The 17059-nt window shown below is 36.4% G+C and overlaps 1 protein-coding gene across 5 annotated transcripts in view; it reads right to left on the bottom strand.

Annotated features, from left to right (window-relative positions):
• Positions 1-17059, bottom strand: part of INPP4B (inositol polyphosphate-4-phosphatase type II B) — an 825365-nt gene that overhangs the window by 160674 nt on the left and 647632 nt on the right. For all 5 annotated transcript variants that reach the window (XM_070474820.1, XM_070474815.1, XM_070474816.1 and 2 more), the window contains one exon: positions 10747-10855. In XM_070474820.1, coding sequence (XP_070330921.1) covers positions 10747-10855 — 109 coding nt within the window. The remainder of the gene's footprint in view (positions 1-10746; positions 10856-17059) is intronic.

The raw sequence follows: 17059 nt of genomic DNA, 5'->3' as shown, positions 1-17059 counted from the left end.
TCAATTAACTTTTTCTTCTGAGATAAAACCAAAAGTCATATCTTAATAACTGTGTGAGATGAAAATATTTAATTGTGAAGTCAAATTATCTTCCTCAGAATGATGACATATTTATCCTTCCTCAAAAATCTCAAGGTTGTGACCACTGTTTCTAACAATAAAATGATTTCAACAGAAATAAGCGACTACAGTGTATATAAGAAGCTAGAGCATAACTGCTCAGTGATTTTCTGAGATCACACCATTAAGATTATGTGTTTTAGCATTTTCAGACACTGTTCTCTTTACTTAATTTATTATCACTCAAAATTCTATTATCATTTAGAAAACTTGTTTGCATTTACAATTAAAGTCATTTTCTTTAAAGGAAAGATTTAATTTTTAAAAAGCTTGAACTGTCACACTTGACAGAGTGCTTCTTGCTTCAGATCATACCTGTCTTCACAAGCTTTTGGGTAGGTAACTGGAAGAAGGTTGCAAGTTTTAAATGTTAAAGTCACTACTGCATGGCCAGTATTGAGCCAGATTTTAAGTTGGCTATTTTTATAAAAATAGAAATATCTTTTATAAAATAAAAAAGCTCCTTCTTCAGAACATATGAAAGTATACTTTTCCTTCCTAGTCAGGCATGAGGAAACACAGACATTATAAACGCCGACAGACGGCCACCTCAAAGTCTACAAGTCATTTGCCACAAGTGTCCCTGTGTTTCTGTCACTTAATTCAGACACAACGGTCTCTTCAAGCAGAGTAATTTGTTCTTCCTTTTACTCCTATGACAGACAAAGCTTTCATTTCTTTCGTTTATGCCCGATATACTTACTGCTTCAAGGAACACTTATCAAATCAGTTCCTCGGGGGGCAGACATAGTCAGTGCCCTGGCAGACACATAGCGCAGAATGGAAGAGAGGCAATCAGGATCACTGGAGGCTAAAAACAGATGTGGCCTTGCGAGAGGTAAGTGAAGACTTCCAGGCAAAGCTGAAAGAGAAAGACTTCGATCTGGTTCACCATGGGGTGGTGTGCGTGGAGCAGATGATGGTGTGAGTGGCGAAAGATGAAGCTGGAAAAGAAGTCAGGGTCACACTGTTGTTGTTTAGTCATTAAGTCATGTCTGACTCTCTTGAGACACCATGGACTGTAGCCCGCCACTCTCCTCTGTCCATGGGATTCTCCAGGCAAGAATACTGGAGTGGGTTGCCATTTCCTCCTCTAGGGGATCTTCCCAACCCAGGGATAAAACTTGCATCTCCTGCACTAGAAGTTGGATTTGTTTCCACTGAGATACCAGGGAAGCCCCAGGGTTAGATTCCACACGAAAATATTATGCACCTTGGGCTTTATTCTCCAGGCAAGAGGCAGCTATGAAATGTTTAAAATAATGAAATCATAAGATCATATTTGCCTTTTAGAAATATTATTTCAAGCAAGGTGAGAATGACAAGTGAGATGAGAGCCAGTCTGGAAGATGGAGAGTGACTAAGAGATATGGCAGTAGAATATTTAAAAGGTGTTGGATCCACAGATTAGGGCTATCCTAAACCACAAGTGACTATGGAAATTAATGACTTCCTGAGAAACAAGAAGTGACAGAACTGATTTATTTTTTTTTTTTGGAAGTGGAAGCAAGGGAAGAAAAGTAGTCAAGGATGTTTGCATTTTGAAGTTGAACATCTGGTGGTGTCTTAATTAAGAAAAACAGTCCCTAAGAAAAGTTTGTGGATAAGAAGATGAGAGATGGCTGCAAATATTGACTTTGAGGTGTGTGAATGACACTATTAACGTGGAGCTGTCTACTAAATGGTTATGAACACACGTCTGAATCTCAAGAGCCACGCCTGGGCTTAGCACAGAGATGGTGTATGAAGCCCAACGCCCAAGAATACGCAGGCACAGGGACCTTCTGTATATAGCACAGGAACTAATTCAGTATCTTGTAACACTCTATAGTAGAAAAGAGTCTGAAAAAGGATGTGTGTGTGTGTGTGTAAACATATATATGTGTGTGTGTGTGTGTGTATGGACTTCCTGTGTGGCTCAGATGGTAAAGCGTCTGTCTGCAATGCAGGAGACCAGGGTTCAGTCCCCGGGTCAGGAAGATCCCCTGGAGAAGGAAATGGCAGCCCACTCCAGTATTCTTGCCTGGAAAATGCCCTGGACAGAGGAGCCTGGTGGGCTACAGTCCATGGGGTCACAAAGAGTCGGACACGACTGAGTGGCTTCACTTCATATATATATGAAGTGAGGTAAAGTGAAGTGAAGTGAAAGTTGTGTCCAACTCTTCGTGACTCCAAGGACTATACAGTCCATAGAATTCTCCAGGCCAGAACTGGAGTGGGTAGCCTACCCCTTCTCCAGGGGATCTTCCTGACCCAGGAATAGAACTGGGGTCTCCTGCATTGCAGGCGGATTCTTTACCAACTGAGCTCTCAGGGATATATGTATACACACATGTATTTGTATAACTGCATCACTTTGTTATACATTCAAAACACTATAAATCAACTGCACTTGACTAAAAATAATTAAAAGAACATGTAGGCAATTAGCATCATATGCACAGTGATATAACATTTTCTGGAGGGCATTATATAGCAACTCTAACATGTAACCACTTCAACTGAGAAATTTCACTTCTAGGAATTTTATAAAAAAGAAAAAAACTTTCAGAAACATAAGAATAAGGGTGTGCAAAGAGAGAATTATAACAAAAAACAGAAAAATCTAAATGACCACCAATATTATATTGGTCAGATAATTATGCTATATTTAATCAATAAAACCCTACTTAGCTTTTAAAAAAATAATGAGATCTACACACATTGAAATGAAAGGTTGTCAGGACATTTTTGAGTAAATGAAATACTTGTTTACATGTTTTATATAAATAGCAACTAAGCTCTCATTATGTGCCAGGTATCGTTATAAATGTTCAGTGTATATGAAGTCACCACATCTTCAGAACAACCCTATGAGGTATGCAGTATTATTTCTACATTACAAATAAGGAAACTGCGGTACAGAGTGGTGAGGTCATTTGACTAATGTTGCAATGCCAGTAAGTGCCCAAGCCAGGATTCAAATCCATACAAGGAGTAGAGTCTATGAATTATCTGAGATGAAAGCTTCTGCCTTGCCCCAGAATGAAAACCAGAAAAACTAACCTGAGTTATAGGAAAGTCAAGAACATTACAGTCTCATGACCTGAGTTAGTAGATCAAGAATCATGATCACTGAAAACTCTGATATTTTTACCTAGAATAAAATGCACAGGGAAAAATACATTAAGCTGTTCAAATTGGTTTACTCAGGGGGAAGGAAAATAAAAAGGCAAACTTTTTAAAACCTTCTTCATTCTCTGAATTTGTGTGCGACAAGCAAATATTATTTTTGTATAATTAGAAAGAGAATGAAGCAGGAGAAAAAGTGCATTACAAATTCATTTCAGATCATATGTGCTGTGCTGAGTCGCTCAGTCGTGACTGACTCTTTGCAATCTCATGGACTGTAGCCTGTCAGGCTCCTCTGTCCATGGGATTCTCCAGGCAAGAACACTGGAGTTGGCTGCCATCCACTGTTCCAGGGCATGTTCCCGACCTGAGGATGGAACCCAGGACTCCCACATTGCAGGCCGATTCTTTACCATCTGAGCCTCCAGGGCAAAAAGCCCTTGGTTCCCTTGTGTTACATTTAGTTCAATGCTTTGCAAATGTCATCACTTAGGTTGTAGTATATAGCCAAGCCTTAGCAGGGCTATTTAATTGTTTTTTCTTTCCTGACTTCACACTACAGATGTGCAAGACCTAGAACCCACGTATATTTGAAGATTTGTTGTGTAGAGGGGCTGCATATAGAAAAGCATATACTGATTGGGAAAAGCCAAGTACACAGTTTTGGCAGATCTAGCGTTGTATTTGTCAAATATGAACAACCTTGAACGCTGAGAGTGGTCAAGGAGAAACTGATCCACTGGGAGAAGTAAATAAACCTTCAAGGAATCAAGTTATAATAAACACAAAAATTAAGTTCCTATCTCCTTGAAGATGATATATTGTCAACTACTGGGCAGAGTTCAAAAGAAAAAAAGAACGGATAAGGCTTTTATTCACACTTCTTATTTCTATAGGGGCTGTATGATTTTATTATATTTAAAATTTTTCTTTATTTTTTTGATGCTATAAAGTGTTCTTTCCAAAAGGGAAAAATGTACTTAAAATGAGCAGGAGATGAATTTTACCTGCAACCTGTAAGACTTATCTTACTAAATGGAATACCTTTGTTGTATTGGGCGTGACTTCCAAAATCCAAAAACACATAAGGATTATTAAATTAAGAAGACTCAATTAATATACTTTGAAGAATTAGTCATTTTAAGCCATTTTGAACCTTTCAATTTATAACAGAAAAGACACAAAGATATAGATTACATACAGAAAAATAAATTGGATGAGACTGTATGCTCTCAAAAACTATCCTGTTGAGGACAAAAATTATGGGTTATTTTAACTTCCTTCTTTTGACTTTTCTACATTTGCCAATAAACTTATTTTAAAAATTGGAAAACTGTCAATAGCAAGCAATATATTAAAAAATATATATCACTAAAATATCAAAATATTTCCATTTAAAAGATATATGACATAATATATGGATTTATACAGAGTTATGATGTGAGTGTTTAAACTACTCTGCCAGTGAGTAACAAGATGAACTTCTGAAAGAAATCCATAGACTAAGGTAGAGATAGAAAAAGAGCTCTAAGTAGGGGGAAAATTGGCTCTCAAAGTTAAACATGGATGCAGTCTTACTGCTTTCAATGAATACATTTGAATCAGTCATTCCCTTTCATAAAAAGAAATAAGAATATTATTTTAAGCATGAAAGTAAAGATTTTGAAAATAAGTATCTTTGTAACTGCTGCCTAGTCTGTTCATATGTTACTGGAGAAAGTACATAAAAAGAAGAGCTGAAAAAGCTTGACTCCTTTGCTTAGACATCTCAGCTTTATACCACTAATGAAAAACGTTAACTTATGTTTTAACTCCTATTAAGCAGCGGTTAGCAATTCTATCCTGAAGAATACATTTCAAAGCTAGTGGTATGATTTTGAATCCAATTCTCCCATTTCTGGTTTACTGGATGTTTATTACACTCTAGGCTACAAAGAACATCTTTCCCTAATGTGATATTTCTCCTTTTAATCCAAGAAACCACTTAGAGAACTAGGAAATTATACTGATTTTTCTGACAATAATAAGGAAAATTGATCTCATAAAAGGTAAGGCTGGTGTGTTTAACTATTCATATTGTTTTACTTTCCTTCAGAAAATTCCTTTAAATTCTAGTATATACTCAAGTGTTGTAGGCTCAAAAACAGGCTATAACATTTCTATGGGTAAAATTTTACTTTGCTTTCCTTTTGACTTTTCCAAATAATTTCTTTCTCTCTTCTATTAGAAATTGTGGGGCTGTCAATGTTGATAATCAACATTATCAACAGATTGAGGGAGCGCATTGAGGGGGTGAGGGTAGTGGAGGAAAAGACATGGTAGATACTCAAGGTAGGCATTTGACACTAAAATCTCTTGCAGGGAGTCAGCTGTGAGTTTGTCCTTAATGAACAGGTAGATCACAGGGAATTAATACTCTTGAGAAGTGAACACTGCCTGTCATTGGCTTTTCTTCTTTACAAAGGCTCTTGGTTTTCATGAGGTACCTTTTTATCTTAATGAAAGGGCTATGCCTTCAGGTCATGATCCTGCTCAGTGAAAGTTCTGGCTGAATCTGAGGTTCCAGCTGAGTGTTGTCATGGTAATTTTCCCTTTCTTTTAAGTAATACTGGAACTAAAGAATTGATTCATATTTTGAGAGAGGAATCTATAAGCTTCTAAACAGTCTAGGTAAATCACCAAATCCAAGAACATGTAAGTGTTTGATGAACAAATGAATACATGGGTTACAAACAATGCGATTTTGGTCTTTTAAGGTAATACACACACACACACACACACACACACACACACACACACACACATGCATATACATACGTTATCTACATATACATGTATATATATATGTGTGTGTACACATACATTACTAAAAAGACCAAAATTAGGATTTTTGTAAAAAGAATATAAATTTATACACACCTATATGTACATAACTTTGCTATACACCTGAAGCTAATACAACATTGTAAGTACACTATATTTTAATAAGATTTTTTAATGGTTAAATGGATAAAATGATAAATTTTATATGTAACCAATATTTTATTACAACAAAGACCTTAAAAAACAAGCCCACCAAAAAATAATATGAGTAATTTACATTTTGGTTCTTAAAATGCCTCATCTCTAAAGCATGAAAAGCTCTATAATATGCTTGGTTTTTATTCATTCATGTTATTCAGGCCCAAGCTTTTCCAGATCAAAATTCTTACTGCTTTATCACCATCTTTGGTTCCATTTTATAACAATTTAATGAGTGAGAGATTCTTTAAAGAAAAATTTCCATGTAACAAGACGTAATGCTTTTCCTCTGTATTACAACAAATATTCCTTTGCATACATTTTCTTTCCTTTTGATAGAGGCTAATTGAGGTTCTATGCAGTTTTCAAGTTTAACTCCCCTGTGCCGCTATTCCTGTTTCTAGCCTCCACACCATTCTGGCCTCTCCCAGCACTATTCACCTACATTTGTATCAATGGTTCTCAACCCTAGACACACATCAGTCTCACCCAGGAAGCTTTTAAAACTTAACAATGCCTGGGCTCCATTCCCAGGACTGACTTAAATATTTTAAAGCTCCAAAGGTGATTCTAATTTGCAGCCAAGGTTGAGCACCCCTGCTCTATATAATACTGACCTCACTGCATTATGATTATTTGTGAAACTTCATCTCCCACTGAAGTTTTTGGCACTTTAAATCAGACTCGTGTGAATTCCAATGCCTGTTGAGTTTGATCTATGGAATCTACTCTGTGGAACACTCCAGAAGATCTAAAATTCAAAAAGACGTCATGTCTTAGTTAAGGAAATAACAAACTATTATAACAGTACTGGACTAAAACAAACCTAGCATACCATAACTGTGACCTAGGAAACTATATGGGAAGTAAAAATAAAACATTGGGATGAAGAGTCAGATCAACTTGATAAATCAGGAAGACATGATGGAGAAAGTAGAATCTTAGGATGGATTATGTGTAGAATTTCAAATAGGATTATGTATATGATTTTTACAGAGAGAAATGAAAAATAGCGGGGAGATAAAAACAGTAATTTTTTGTAAACAGCAACAGAGTAAGAAAAGGGGAAGAGATGGAAAAGTGAAATCCATTAATAAAATAGTTTCTGTACCATAAAGAAACAACTTCAAGAGAGGAGGAAATGAATGTAGAAAGTCAGTGGGGTGAAATCATGGAGGTTTTGAATGCTCAATGAATGAGCATGGATTCCTTGATGGTTTCTGAACAGGGACTAATGTACTGAGACATTTGTGCTTTAAAAAAAATCAATCTTCCTAATTAATTATCTTGTAGTCTTGAAAATACTTTTTATGTGATCTGAATTACATTATATGAATACTATAGGCAATGCTTTCTTATGCTAAAATGCTTTTCATTATGTGGTCAATGTATTCATCAAAAAATAGATCACGAAGGAACAGACACATAAATTACATCTGTTCCTAGATGATAGTATTTCATTGGCTTAGCTGAGAAGAAAATAAATGAAGGGGAAGTCGTAACAATAGCTGTGGTGGGTCTCCTAAAAATATCTAAAAGATGCAGCTATCTCTTTTTGGGCAGGGGAAGGGTTATCAAAAGAAAGAAAAGGTGAAGAAAATTTCTTTCACTTAATGCTATTTCCTGTCCTGCCAAATGTAAATACGGTCTCATATCATAAGTCATATGTATTTCTATATTACTGTTTGTGGCTGAAAAATGCAATATTTGTTGCTGAAAAGGTCTGCAGAAAATTATTTGATTAATGTGATATCACTTTAAGCTTGACATGTTTGCTCAGGTTATTGCTCAACTTGATGAAGAGGCTGATACTATACTCATCGGGGTATTGCCTCAACAAGCTGTATTTGTCCCATACCACTACCCTATAGAGAGTATTTTTAAGATCTAGGCTAAGCTATTGTTTTAATTTTAAAAATGGCATTTCATCAATAAAGTCATCAATAAAGCAATGGGATAAATAGCACATATGAAAAACCTAAAGCAAATCAACATTTACAAGCATTGGACTCACTTTTTTATTTTAGATTTGATCTTAGAGCTCTGTGTGTTTGTGGTATGTGTGTTTGTGAATGTGTGTGTGTGTTTATATATACATAAACATGCCAATGAAAAGTGAAGAACACTGGAGAATTCAGGTACTCATGCAGATATTTAAAGCTCAAAACATCAATGTTTAAATATACAACTTAACATTTGTCTTTGCCCATAGCATATAGTGATATTTTACGAAATTATATGGATAGATTCCATGTTTCACATACACTTGCTTTATGTGCTCAAGTAAATTCTATGTACCCTGTGGGCATTTTCAATCTTTTAATTGTATTATGCACTTTAAAAATTTGATTGCAAAAAATAGTAAATTCTCAAGATAGAGGCTTCTAGTTCTAGACAAGATGGAATAAACACAATCTATTTTACTTTTCCCTCTAACCACCAAAAACAAAACAAAACAAACTACTCTGTACAAAATATATAACTCATTTATCAGAAGACACCAAGAGGTGGAGAGAAGAAAACAGACTGGCTAGGAGCCTCAGGACTTAAGGAATGACATCATCATTATTTCCACATTTGCTTGATTTTTGTCCCTCTTTGCCTCCTAAACATTTCACTTTGGATAGAAGGGAAGCCCTCAGTGAAGCGAAAGGTCAAATAAACAGCACCCAAGAAAAGTCAAAGGACTAATTAAAGGGTAGCCCCACAGAACAGTAAGTTTTTAACCATAAATGCCTGAGGGTGAATATCACAAACATAATAGTACCCCTCCACTCAAAGGATGGTGCAGCGAGGGGATAGTGAGAAATATCCCTGCCTAGTAAAGCCCTCAGGCACAAACCTGTATTTCACTCTTCTTCTCATTTCAGTAAACAGATGGCATCCCCTTCCCCATGGGGTCTGTCACTGAACTGACATTCAACCTCCATGAATTAAATGAGAGGTGACCCTCCTCTCAGAGCCCCTAGTTGGAACTCTGATGTCCACTCCCTGTTCCAACAGTAATGCAACAGAACCACTTTCTGCAGCAGAAAGGTTTGGGGGAAGAGTGTGACTACTAGGGGATAACACTAGGGAGTTTCTATGTGATAATGGGATGGTTATTTACGATGACTATGGTGATGGTTAGTCCAATTTACATCTGTGATACAACCTTACAGAACTATATTCCCTACCCACTGAAAAATTAAAACCAAAATAAAAAACTGGAAAAATCTTAATAAGAACACTAGCTAATTTAAAAGTATTATACAAGTAGAAAGATAATTTCTTTAAAACAAGAAAGACATATATATTATTATGTACACACACACACACACACACACACATATACACATTGCTAGCTTGTACATTTATATAACAGTACATCAGTTATACAATTCCAACTTATTTTAAATGCCTTCTTCCTGAACATCTGGACAGTGAATAACAAATATGTTATGTGATAAAGCTTTTTAAAAATGGTTTTAGTTTTGCCACTCAGATTATTTCATACTATTACTAAACCAACTATGACTAAAGAATAATTATTTCCCCCTAACTTTCAAAATTGGAGGTTTTTTTTTTGGCTGCCTGTGCACCTTGTGGGATCTTTGTTTCGTGGCCAAGGACTGAACATGTGACCCCGCCATGGTGGAAGTTCAGAATCCTAACCACTGGACAACCAGGAATTCCCCAAATATGAGCTCTTAATTCAAGAAGAGTAACTACTTGAAAGGGAAAAGAAAGTTACTCTTCACACTTGGATAACACTCTTTAAAATATACATGAGTATGGTCATAACCAGAGGATATAACAGGGTAAACTTGGTTGGTACATGTGGGGATAAACTACAGTACTAATGCAATATTTTAAAGTAGCTAAGAACAAAACACAAGGTTGAGAAAATAAATTAAAATTATAAACAACACCAACAATACTTCGGTTTTTGTGTCTCCTTTTCTGTAAGGAATAGGAAGTTTTCTCTTCTAACTTCATCACTTAACTAATAGAGTTCTGTATGGATGGCTTTTTTTAATGGAATAATTAAATAATAGGGCAGTTAAGTGCCTTGCCTCAGGCCACAGTGGAAATCACTAGTAGGGTCAGAGTCATAAATTAGGACTCGTGCTCTCCATTAAGTATCTTTGTCTTCACAGAAAATTAGACTATGCTTTCAGCTAAATATCTGTCTGAACATCACTCCATTGAGTTACAATCATTGATACTAGAATACTATTTATTAGTAGGATGGCTTCCAGAAAACTTTTCTGCTAACACAGTTCTACTCTATTAGTAATATGCTTAGCCATCACAGCCATTTCATTTATTTTAATTTCTGTTCAAGTTTTTTGTTTTTGAAATTCAACAACTCTAAGTTCCTGAATGGCATGGTTGGAGATGTCAAGAATTGTTCATTGTGATGGATCAAGCTTATTTATCCTAACTTGGTATACAAAAAACCTTCCCCAAAGGGAAGATAATCATGAATGCATTCTGTTGTCTATCACTTACTTTCTTCTTTCTGCTTCGAATCTATGTAGGAGTTTCCGAAGACCACCATTCTTAAATCCCTGAAAATGGGCAGCTGGGGCTCCCACGGTGATGACGTCGTAGAGAGCATCTGTAACAAGAATGGACACGGAGATGAACACCTTGCAAACACTTATCTCCAGCATGCTGTTTGCATTGAAGCATTCACACTGTGGGAAGTGTGAGGAATTATTCTGTTTAATTTTGCAGGAATAACAATGAACCCACATCTCAAGGGGGCAAGACGAGCTAATCAATCTTTCTAAAAGCCACCTGTGTACCTAAACAAGTTATAATATTTGCTTGATTTATGACTACATCTTAATTATATACTACCGTGTAGAACAGCATGTTCTCTCATTCTTCTATATACTTACTGAGATAACACATTAATTGGTCTTTTGTGTATTTTACTTCATTGTGTTTTGCATCATTTAATTTGCAATCATATTGAAATTCAACAATAATGAACAATCTTTCAACCAAAAGTTGCAGAGAAAAGAGCCAAAATATTATAGTACTTTGACTCAAGGACAAAACAGTACTAGTGCCTTTAAAAAAATCTATACACCACAGTTTTTTGCCTGTGTATACTACATCACACAATTTTGAATGCATGCAATTGAATTTTGCAATTTCCTTAGGTGGCATAGAAAGAAAACACAAGATGTCTTGATCTGTTTTCCAGTGAGATACTTTGCTTTTTCTAATAATAAAAAACCCATACATTTAAATTGAAACTCAATCCTTTGATCTTGAAAGCCATAAAGTTTGATACATATTAAGTTTACCACTTCAAAACATGCCATCATTTTACATTCTAATGAAAAGTATCCCTATAAGAAGAAAGACAAAGTGAAAGCCCTCTTGTTAAACCACACTTTATTTGAGAAATCTAATTTCATAGTAGATCCTTTTCAAATTGACTTTGATATTGACACCTTGGTTGTTTTTCCAATCTCATTTACAGGGAAAACATAGATTATTTTATTAGCTTCAGGTAAATACCATCACTTTTTCATAGTGGTTCAAGCCAAATACACCTGAAACAGTAAATTTTTTAAATAAAATACGTCCTCAAGTGAAAAGACTTCAGCTAAATTCAGAGAACTCAAGGTCACAAAAAAACCCCAGAAGTACAACCCAAACTAAACAGCCACTAAGGCAGATACTGAACAGTCACTTAATGGACTGTTGGAGTGCTGAGCTTGTCTTCTTTTAAAAAGTCACTAATCAACTGAAAGTCCTGCTAAGTCACTTCAGTTGTGTCCAAGTCTGTGAGTCTCTATGTACTGCAGCCCACCAAGCTCCTCTGTCCATGGGATGCTCCAGGCAAGAATACTGGAGTGGGTTGCCGTGCCCTCCTCCAGGGATCAAACCCACATCTTGTATATCTCCTGCATTGGCAGGTGAGTTCTTCACCACTAGCACCACACCTGGAAAGCCATCTTTTCTTAAACTAGCAACATATTAGATTTGTGTGAAATTTAAGATTTCTTAGTCCAGAGGATTTTAACCTAAGACCTAAGAAAAGGATTCTAAGGTGTCCAAGAACAGATGTTGATTGTCTTAGTGACTCCGTTCTCCTTCATGGAAGGGGGATCACAGCTTTCTCAAGTGATCATGTGATCACTCAAAACTGCCAACACTAAATTCTAGTCCACTTTCACTTATCTGATGAGAAACCTGAGGACCCTGAGTAGTTGTCTGCTTCATCCAAAGTCTTAAAGACCTTATACCCAGGGATTTCTGGAATGGAGAGTGAGGAGTTTGTTCCTGATGGGACTGTAAGTCCGTGGCTCCATATAACAGCTCTGCTAGGTATAAGTTGTGCAACACTGGGAAAAGTATACAATCTCTCTATGACATGGTTCTTCTGCTAGAAGATGGAGTGGGAAGTAGTTACAAGAAGTTAGCATTCAGTAAGTACTGGCTATGATTATTTTCCCTATTAATTAAGCATAGAAGGCTGATAGTTCAACTTTTGCTATTTCTCTAAAAAAAAGTAAAAATTTTAGTCTGAAAAGGAAAGTGATAGTGAGGCTCAGTCTTCTAAATAAAATAGTTTGTGCATCAATTTAAACTACCTGTGGGTCGGGGGTGGGGGTGGGGGCATGATGCTGCAATGAATTACACTACATTTCTGCTAAAACCTGGGTGATCAGCAATAGCAACAATATACCAAAGTGACTAAAAACATGTGGATAATTCCACATGTCTGAAGCACAAATTAAACATATTCCGAACTCAGTTTTCCAAAAGAGACATCTATGATTTTTATTAGATCCAAGAAAACTTGTGGCCTTTCCAACACCACCCAACAAGAAGAGGAATGATGAGGGAAGTCGATATCTGAGGGAAGAGAGAAGTTTTTATTTTGTTTTGTGTTTTTTAAGAGAGAAGTTTTAATTGATGGAGATTAACCTGTGGAGTGGTCATGTATGGATGTGAAGAAAGCTGAGCGCCAAAAAATTGATGCTTTTGAACTGTGGTGTTGGAGAAGACTCTTGAGAGTCCCTTGGACTGCAAGGAGATCCAACCAGGCCATCCTAAAGGAGATCAGTCCTGGGTGTTCATTGGAAGGACTGATGCTGAAGCTGAAACTCCAGTACTTTGGCCACCTCATGTGAAGAGCTGACTCATTGGAAAAGACCCTGATGCTGGGAGGGATTGAGGGCAGGAGGAGAAGGAGATGACAGAGAATGAGATGGCTGGATGGCATCACCGACTTGATGGGCATGAGTCTGAGTAAACTAAGAGAGTTGGTGATGGACAGGGAGGCCTGTTGTGCTGTGATTCATGGGGTCACAAAGAGTCAGACACGATTGAGTGACTGAACTGAAGTGAACCTGTGGAAAATTCTTAAAGAGATGGGAATACCAGACCACCTTAACTGCCTCCTGCAAAACCTGTATGTCGCCAAGAAGCAACAGTTAGAACCGGACATGGAACAACATGGTTCCACATGGTTCCAAAGTGGGAAAGGAATACATCAAGGCTGTATATTGTCACCCAGATTATTTAATTTATATGCAGAATACATTATGTGAAATACTGTGTTGGACAAAACACAAGCTGGAATCAAGATTACAGGGAGAAATATCAGTAACCTCAGATATGCAGATGATACCATCCTTATGGCAGAAAGTGAAGAGGAACTAAAGAGCCTCTTGATGAAGGTGAAAGAGACTGCAAAAGCTAACTTAAAACTCAACATTCAAAAAAATTAAATCATGGCATCTGGTCCCATCACTTCATGGCAAATAGATGGGGAAACAATGGAAACAGTAACGGACTTTATTTTCTTGAGTTCCAAAATCACTGCAGATTGTGACTGCAGCCATGAAATTAAAAGGCACTTGTTCCTTGGAAGAAAAGTTATGATAAGTCTAGACAGCATATTAAAAATCAGAGACATTATTTTGCTGACAAAGGTCTGTCTAATATAGTGAAAGTGAAGTCACTCAATTGTGTCCAACTCTTTGTGATCCCATGGCCTGTAGCCTACCAGACTCCTCCATCCATGGGATTTTCTAAGCAAGAATACTGGAGTGGGTTGCCATTTCCTTCTCTAGGAGATCTTCTCCAGGGATTGAACCTGGGTCTCCCACATTGTAGGCAGACACTTTACCATCTGAGCCACCAGGAAAGTAAAAGTAAAAGCTATGTCTAGTAAAAGCTATGGTTTTTCCAGTAGTCATGTACAGATGTGAGAGTTGGACTATAAAGAAGGCTGAGCACCAAAGAATTGATTCTTTTGTACTGTGGTGTTGGAGAAGACTCTTGAGAGTCCCATGGACTGCAAGGAGATCCAACCAGTCCATCCTAAAGGAGATCAGTCCTGAATATTCATTGGAAGGATTTATGCTGAAGCTGAAGCTCCAGTATGTCAGCTACCTGACATGAACAGCTGCCCCATTAGAAAAGACCCTGATGCTGGGAAAGATTTGAAGGCAGGAGAAGGGGACGACAGAGGACGAGGTGGTTGGATGGCACCACTGACTCAATGGACATGAGTCTGAGCAAGCTCTGTGAAGGACAGGGAAGCCTGGTCAACAAGCTGGTCAACAACAGAACTGACTTACTTTTGCAAAATTTGCAAAACTATTTGTGACCACAAACATGGCGCTAAGGCCCCTTTTAGGGTCTTATAAAGAAGCCCATGCACAGGAAAAGGCTTGAACCTAAGCTTTGCTAGCTTCATGGAGAATCTGTCTCTTCAATCTATCCATAGTTTCAGGCATCCTCTGAAGCTACTTTCTAGGAACAGAAACTTTCTCTTTATTCATCCATCTCACTGAAATGTTGGGAATCCTAGTAATCTATTCAGGAACTAAGATACTTTGAAAGAGTAGACAAAGGAAGAGAACCAAGTGACTCAAACACGCTCCACTCAAAAAAGAGCCAATTATTTATCTTTAAGTCTAAATGAAGAAACTAGCATTCTTTAAAATCATCTACAGTTAAGAACCTCCAAAGTTATGAGCAAGCTCTTTCATATCCAAAATTCTGAATTTTACTCTTTTCTATTCTATTTTCTATTTATGAACTCATCTCTTTTAGGGTTTTAACCCTATATTTTTACAGAAGCCTATAAAATCTCCATCTCTGGCTAGTCTGACTTCTTCCACACTAAACTATCCAGTTCCTAACCTGTCTTATGAACATCTTCGAGTGTCAACCAGCTATTAAACTTAACTTGTTCTAGCTTAAAAAAAAAGAAAAAAAAACTCTTAGAAAACATGTATTTTGCATATTTACATTTTATAAAGATGAATTATTAAAAAACATATTAGTGATAAACTGATACAGCCACTATGGAGAACAGTAGGGAGACGCCTTTAAAAACTAAAAATGGAACTACTCTGTGATCCAGCAATCCCACTACTGGGCATACACCCAGAGTAAAGCATAATTTCAGAAGACACATGTGCCCCAGTGTTCATAGCAGTGCTACCCACAACAGCTGTGACAGGGAAGCATCCTCAACAGAGGCATGGATAAAGAAAATCTGGTGCATACATACAAAGTAATATTACACAGCCATAAAAGGAACAAAATTGGGTGATCTGAAGTGACATGGATGGACCTAGAGAGTGTCATACAGAGTGAAGTAAGTCAGAAAGAGAAACACAAATACTGCATATTAATGCATATATGTGGAATTGAGAAAAATGGTATAGATGATCTTATTTGCAAACCAGAAATAGAGACAGAGACATAGAGGACAAATGTATAGACCCAGGGGAAAGGGGAGGGATGGGATGAATTTTGAGGTTGGGATTGATGCATATACAATATTGATAGTATGTATAGATACTACAGTATAGATGACAAATGAGAACCTACTGTATAGCTCAGGGAACTCTACTCATTGCCATGTGGTAGCCTAAACAGGAAGGAAATCCAAAGAAGAGGAGGTAAACATATATATATATAAAAGGATTCACTTCATCAGAGAAGCTAACACAACACTGTAAAGCAACTATACTCCAATAAAATTTAATTTAAAAATAAAATAAAATTGAAAAATGTTATATATTCTAAAATGCTCACTGAAGTCAGTTATTCATTCTATTCAACAGCATATTTTAAATATATCCTAGGAGCAGTTTTATTCCTTTACATTTAGTTAGAATTAGCTGCAACTGATTGCTTTTCTCTAGGAGAAATCACATATACAAAAAAAGAATCAATCAAAACATTAAAATCCTAAGATAATCTGATCAGTGATATTTGTCTCATTTTAAGATGTTCCTCATTTTATCCTCCTTATATTATCTTTTGTGATATGAATAGCCCTTAATTTTCAGATTTTTGGTACTGAGACAATTATAAAAATATAGATGGGCATTTTATTTTATAGGAAAGTTAAGCATTTTATAGAAAAAGGTTTCCATTTTATAGGAAAAAAGTTAAACTTTTATAGGAAAGTTATTTTATATAAATGTTATAAAATCTTATTCTCTTTTAAAAAATAATATGCATATTTTCTTTGATATTTTATATTTCAAAAATTTGTTGGCTTTAGGAAAATGGCATCTCATGCACCATATGAGGAAAGTGGAGTTCAAGCTGTTGAGTCTCCTTAGCTAAAGATACTAGGTTGTTTGAAATCTAACAGTAGGGCTACCTTATAGCCTTTTAAAAGCCACTTATTAATAAAACAAGATAAGTCTATTTTTTCCCAGAAGATCTCTTTCAAATTCCTACAACTATAAAAATAGTGCTGATGAAAAAAAAAAATGTAGACCTGCTGATCTCATTTCAAAGAACAATTTAAAACATAAACCCT

Source organism: Odocoileus virginianus, chromosome 12 (genome assembly GCF_023699985.2).
Source record: "Odocoileus virginianus isolate 20LAN1187 ecotype Illinois chromosome 12, Ovbor_1.2, whole genome shotgun sequence".
In the NCBI taxonomy this organism is placed as follows: Eukaryota; Metazoa; Chordata; class Mammalia; order Artiodactyla; family Cervidae; genus Odocoileus; species Odocoileus virginianus.
This window is presented reverse-complemented; position numbering and strand designations above follow the sequence as displayed.